At 43.9% G+C, this 6,798-nt stretch overlaps 1 protein-coding gene across 1 annotated transcript; it reads left to right on the top strand.

The window, feature by feature from the left end:
* The first annotated feature begins 2,265 nt into the window (after nucleotides 1-2,265).
* On the top strand, nucleotides 2,266-5,597 carry LOC121601946 (odorant receptor Or2-like). Its single transcript, XM_041930745.1, is given in 8 exon segments — nucleotides 2,266-2,485; nucleotides 2,582-2,665; nucleotides 2,765-2,861; nucleotides 2,864-3,188; nucleotides 3,378-3,477; nucleotides 3,565-3,666; nucleotides 3,774-3,881; nucleotides 5,345-5,597. Coding segments are annotated over 8 exon segments (1,134 nt in total). The 5' UTR covers nucleotides 2,266-2,269; the 3' UTR covers nucleotides 5,447-5,597.
* Nucleotides 5,598-6,798: the final 1,201 nt, after the last annotated feature.

The raw sequence follows: 6,798 nt of genomic DNA, 5'->3' as shown, positions 1-6,798 counted from the left end.
TACCATTTCTTGTTGAGCTACTTAATGAGATTTGAGTCCCCTAAAGCCCTATCTAGCAAGCCCCGTAGAAAGGATAGACTATCTGGCTTCGTGGTAATGAATTAAGTCTGGAAGTCAGGTCCGCGTAGGACGTTACCAAAATAGAATAGAAGAAGAATAAGAAGAAGAATAATAAGAAAGCCCTATCTAAGAAATAGTAACGCTAGAAGACATTGCTCGCAGCCCTGCCACTATTACGTAGTTTATGGATACCCTTTTACACGTTACCAAATGATTACTCTTTTGCTGAATAATAAACATACTAATAAGGCTTTTGCCGTCGAGAACTCAACCACGGTATAGTAGCCCCAAATGCACACAATCATAATGATTATGCTTCCAGATTTATACATACGATTTAATGATGGTTAAGAATGTTGTATCACAGTAACTGCCAACCCATCTGGCCCTCGATCACTGTACGCTCATAAATTTCCAATATGCTCATCCGGCCACCGCCATGATCCCGCCATTCCCATCTCCCTCCCCTTCTGTTCCATTTCCCTCGAGGGGAAAAAGCTGGCAAACGAACGATAATTTATTGGGATATGAAAATCAACTTCACCCCGTCCCGTAAATGCCTGCGGCTAACCAAGCGTACCAATGCACATATCGGGCCCGCACACAGAGCCCAACCCGAGCGGAGGTGGCCGTAATTTGAATTGAATGGTTTTGAATTCACCACGACAGGCTCACATGAGACACACACACACACACACACACACACACACACACACACACACACACACACACACACACACACACACACACACACACGCGGAAGGCATGGCTGTGTGTTTCCTTTTTCGTGCGGCTTTAGCTCAAATACACCCGCTATAAAAAAAAGTTTGCCGTGCGAAGAAGGAAAAGGTACTGCGAACAAAGTCAAAAGATTCGGTCGAAATCGTTCGCCCCCGGTGGGTGATCTCCAATATGTCTGAATAGGAGGGTTCGATTTTTTTTCATTGCTTGTGGATGTGTAGATGCACATTTTCTAGCACTCGAATGCAGTTGGTTTTTCGGAGCGCATCTACAGCAAGAACAACGACACTCGTGAGTAGAGGGAAAAAAAGAGGACCCCACTTCGGGACACATTTGCCTACATTCAGGCGGCCCATTTCTCCCGGGCACTACTGGCGCTGCTCCAAAATGGGAATTTCTTGCCGTGCGGTGTTTTTTCCCCACATCCTTTTTTCCCATTTCGTGTGTAGCGTGTTTGTTGGCTGCAGCAGCACCGCACACGGCGTTCCGACTGATGGAGCAGAAAGTCACAATTGCGCGTCACATACCACACATCGACAGCGGGCGGTAGGGGAAAGAGGCTCGATTCCCATTCTGAAGTGGAAGAAAACACACAGCTGCAATGCATGGAGAAACACACATGCCCACTCCGAGTTGTTTCCGAAGTTTCGGCACACCAAGCTGACCTAAAACATGGATTCGGAGAGGTCCTGCCTCACTTTGAATTGAACAAACACACATGCCTTCTTGGTGGGAAAGCCGGATTCTTTCCCTTTTTTTTTGGCCGTTCCATTTCTCTGGTGACCGAAATAAAAAGAGCGCTTCACCGCAGGCGAACGCTTTGAATGCATTTCCGCCATTGGAGGTTCATTTTGGGTGAGGTTTTTTCGGAGCCAACGTTCGATGCCTTGGTTCTGATGGACTCTGGGGTGGCTTTTGTGTGTCGTGCTGCTGCTGCTGCTGCTGCTGCTGTTATTGGGCGCGATCTCTTCTTCTGGTGGCATTATACATCCGCTTGTGAACTGGCTGTGAACTGTAGCTGCAAGCTTCCATTGCCGTGACGTGCTGGAAATGGTTCAACATACTCGCCCGGGCAGACCGAAGACGACGAACTGCGGAATTTCCTGGAAATGTAATGAGATATCACAGCAAGCGAACCCAAACCGAACTGTGCGCTTTGTGTTGCGCTTTAAAAATGGCCCTTCCTTCACCGCATCTGCTTGATTTCTCACGCTTTCCTAGGAAATCCAGTGACCACTGGCCACACATCAACCACTGGAGTTGGAGCTTCAGTGTCCAGTGAAGCATATAATTTGCTCAAAAAGTCACGGTACTCAATTAATTTGATTATAATCAATTTCGTGGCTTCCAACACACGCTCCATCGACAGTCCATCGCCGTGTGAGTGAGTATAAAGGTGAAGAAACGTACCTTGTGCTTGCTCACTAACCGACCCGGATTTCAAAAACGAACATAAACCGCACCGAAGATGCTGATCGAAGAGTGTCCGATAATTGGTGTCAATGTGCGAGTGTGGCTGTTCTGGTCGTATCTGCGGCGGCCGCGGTTGTCCCGCTTTCTGGTCGGCTGCATCCCGGTCGCCGTGCTGAACGTGTTCCAGTTCCTGAAGCTGTACTCGTCCTGGGGCGACATGAGCGAGCTCATCATCAACGGATACTTTACCGTGCTGTACTTTAACCTCGTCGTACGTGAGCGAAGGGAGAGGCAATAACCTTCCCACTTGGTGGATATTTTCATACCTTTTCCATGCGTTTTTTTTTCTCTGTTTGTTGCCATCCAGCTCCGAACCTCCTTTCTCGTGATCAATCGACGGAAATTTGAGACATTTTTTGAAGGCGTTGCCGCCGAGTACGCTCTCCTCGAGGTAAGTCATTGGTTTTTTCTATTTTTTGGGGGAGGGTTGTTTACACCATAACCACCACCGACGGTAACATTTGATCGTCCCGCGAGAATGTTTGTACAGAAAAATGACGACATCCGACCCGTGCTGGAGCGGTACACACGGCGGGGACGCATGCTATCGATATCGAACCTGTGGCTCGGCGCCTTCATTAGTGCCTGCTTGTGACCTATCCTCTGTTTGTGCCCGGGCGCGGCCTACCGTACGGCGTCACGATACCGGGCGTGGACGTGCTGGCCACCCCGACCTACCAGCTCGTGTTTGTGCTGCAGGTTTACCTTACCTTTCCCGCCTGCTGCATGTACATCCCGTTCACCAGCTTCTACGCGACCTGCACGCTGTTTGCGCTCGTCCAGATAGCGGCCCTAAAGCAGCGGCTCGGACGCTTGGGGCGCCACAGCGGCACGGTGGCTACGACCGGACACAGCCCGAGCGCACTGTTCGCCGAGCTGAAGGAGTGTCTAAAGTATCACAAACAAATCATCCAGTAAGTAGACGCTGGACCCGACCGGCTTGCCCTTCCCTCGGGGGGAGGGGGTTTGCTATTTCGGGATGCGGCAGCACGCATACCCACAAACCGGAAGCCATTAATCCTCCCTTTTTCATGCCCGCACGGGCACTGGGTCATGTTTCACATCCTTCCTTCCTTTACAAACACACACACGCGCGCGTGCAGATACGTTCATGATCTCAACTCACTCGTCACCCATCTGTGTCTGCTGGAGTTCCTGTCGTTCGGGATGATGCTGTGCGCTCTGCTGTTTCTGCTAAGCATTGTAAGTAAAATCGACCGACGGACTGTGCGGTCGCTAGCCCGTCTCCGGACTCTCATTTCGGGACTCAATCGTTCCATCTCTCAATAGAGCAATCAGCTGGCACAGATGATAATGATTGGATCGTACATCTTCATGATACTCTCGCAGATGTTTGCCTTCTATTGGCATGCGAACGAGGTACTGGAGCAGGTAATGGCGCTGAATCTGAGTTCGGTTGAGCGGTTCGCTATAGATCGGCTGACTTACATTGTTGTGTTTCTGTATGGGGATCGTTTTTGTTTTCCTCTCCATTTCAGAGCCTAGGCATTGGCGATGCCATTTACAATGGAGCGTGGCCAGACTTTGAGGAACCGATAAGGAAAAGGTTGATTCTAATTATTGCACGTGCCCAGCGACCGATGGTGGTAAGTTTGTCTGAACGATGCTCTGTTCAATGAACATGGCAAGGAAGGTTGTGATAATAGCTGTTCACTAACAAGCTTTTTCAGAATGTATCATTTTTCTTTAATTTAAACGTATGTTTTATGCGATGGTAGCAACAATAGACCGCCTTTATTAATCCAAGGTTTCTTTAGGCATCATTTTATTTAAAGAGAAAGATAATAATAAGATAATAATAATAATAATAATAATAATAATAATAAAATAATAATAATATAATAATAATTATTATAATAATATAATAGTATTATTATTTATTATTATTATTTATTATTATTATATTTTATTATTCTTCTTCTTCTCTTCTCTTCTTCTTTTCTTCTTCTTCTTTTCTCTTTTTTTCTTTTCTTCTTCTTCTTCATCTTCTTCTTTGGATCAACAACCGTGTCGGTCAAGGCCTGCCTGTACCACTTGTGGGCTTGGCTTTCAGTGACTAATTGATTTCCCCCATAGCAGGATAGTCAGTCCTACGTATGGCGGCACGGTCTATTTGGGGATTGAACCCATGACGGGCATGTTGTTAAGTCGTACGATATTATTATTTATTATTATTATTTTTTTGTTATTTGGGGTCATGGGTTCAAGCCCCAAATGGACCGTGCCGCCATACGTAGGACTGACTATCCTGCTATGGGGGGATCAATAAGTCACTGAAAGCCAAACCCACAAGTAGTGTGGTACAGGCAGGCCTTGACCGGCAACGGTTGTTGAGCCAAAAGAAGAAGAAGAAGATTATTATTATTATTTTTTTATTATTATGATGATTATTATTGTTATTTCTTATTTCTATCTTAGTATTATTTTTTTTATTATTATTATCATTATTATTATTATTCTTATTGTATTATTATTATTATTATATATTATTATTTTTATACTATTATTATTTATTATTAGTTATTATATTTATTATTATTATTATATTATTATATTATATTATTATTATTATCATTATTAATATTAATATTAATATTTATTATTATTATTATTTTATTATTATTATTATATTTTTATTATTATATTATTATTATTATTATATTATTATTATTATTATTTTTATTATTATTATGTTCTTATTATTATTACCATTTTTTTCTTAATAATATCTAATTTATGTAATGATAAACAATAACCTCCAAGAATTTAAATTATATTTTGTAAAGAAATATGTTGATTGTTGGAATTGCACAGAAAAACTTAAAAATGACTCAACATTACACAATTTTGAGTTGTTTAGGGCATTTAGTTTAGACATTTTAGTATTTTAAAGCATTTGTCTCCATTATTGCAAAGTAGCGAATTTATGAATAAATTACTTTCAGTTCTTCTAAACGCCTATTTGTATGCAATTACTTAGCAATAGCTCTTCTTTTTATTGCATTTTCTATTTCGCAATCTAAATCCAACCTTTACTTCCCTCTTGCAGATTAAAGTCGGCAACGTGTACCCGATGACGTTGGAAATGTTTCAAAAATTGCTCAACGTGTCCTACTCCTACTTTACACTGCTGCGCCGAGTGTACAACTAAACCTAACCGACAAACAAATAAAAATCCCCTCATCACCATGCAAAAACAGCAAGCAGCCGATCATCAAACACCATTAGCAGCCACAAAGTTACCAGCCGCTTATCCCACGGGATTTGGTGGAAAGTTATTGCACTGAAGCTTCTTCACCCAAATCTTCATGCAAACCACTCGAAGGTTCCCTCTGAACCAACCATTGAAGCGAATAAAAGTATCAGCAACCAGGCGACGGTGAAAAAAACGCTGCATTATTGTGCTTGCCTCAGCATTCCAGCGAATGACTCTTAAACTTTCCATTCAAAAGTCGCGATGCTCACGATACGGAGTGCTGTGTTGTTCGATCTGGCGAGTGCAGTCGCAATCCGGTGATGTTACCGGTGGAAATGCACAGATCGACACAACGATAGATAATCGTTTGTTCGCGTAAATGGGAGGGAAAAAAGTAAGCTACCAGCTACTTCATTTCCATGTTAATTGAAACTCAAGCCAACAAACATGCAGGACCCGGTTGGCTGGTGTGCCTCCGCTCCGGGAAAGGTGTCTACTCCGGGGCAGGGATTCTTTCCCCCATCCGGGTGGTTGGGGTATTGTTTTGGTTTTTATTTTACAAATTCATATCCTTCCGCTTCCGCATCAGCCGACCCGGTGGGTGCGCCAGACAGATGAGCGGCGGGCAACAAAACTATGCACGAACATGGCCAACAAACACAGCTTCTATCTCATCCCTGTGTCGCACTGTTTCGCTTTCCCACTGCGTTGCTTGTAGTACTATCATTGTTTTAGTCCACGGGTTTACTTCTAATTCCATTGCACCACGCAAAAAGGCTCATCCTTTGCTCGTTCCGGTTGCAACTTCGACAAGCGCATGGTTGGGATACGAACAAAAAACTAACAACTCCACCCACTACTACTACTACTGCCACCACTACTAACAACACTACACTTGGTTGGGAGCTTGCAGACCCACAAGCAAACAACGAATACAAGCTAGCTAGCTGCTGTGGCGCTCGAGTCAGCTTATCGTACGAGGTTTAAACGGTACAAGCAACTCCCGAACCGATCCCAAAACTCTGACGAAGCACGGGGCCGCATCCGGCAGTACGGTCGGAAAACATGGAAATGTTTAATTAAAACTGTAATGTCAATCGCTGCTACAAGTTGTGACAGAGAGAGAGAGAGAGAGAGCCCGATGGTGTTGGTGTAAAAGATAAGAGCGAGAAACATTGGTACGATTCGGTGTGGTTAGCAATTTGATTTTCACTGATTTTGAGTGCAAATTTAATGCATCGAAAATTTGCCATTCAGGGTGAAGTTGCTCGTGGACGGATTCTTGTCCAATGTCGCTGGATGTATGT

Source organism: Anopheles merus, unplaced genomic scaffold (genome assembly GCF_017562075.2).
Source record: "Anopheles merus strain MAF unplaced genomic scaffold, AmerM5.1 LNR4000237, whole genome shotgun sequence".
Lineage (NCBI taxonomy): Eukaryota > Metazoa > Arthropoda > Insecta > Diptera > Culicidae > Anopheles > Anopheles merus.
The sequence above is the reverse complement of the archived record's forward strand: the minus strand, read 5'-3'. Positions and strand labels throughout refer to the sequence as shown.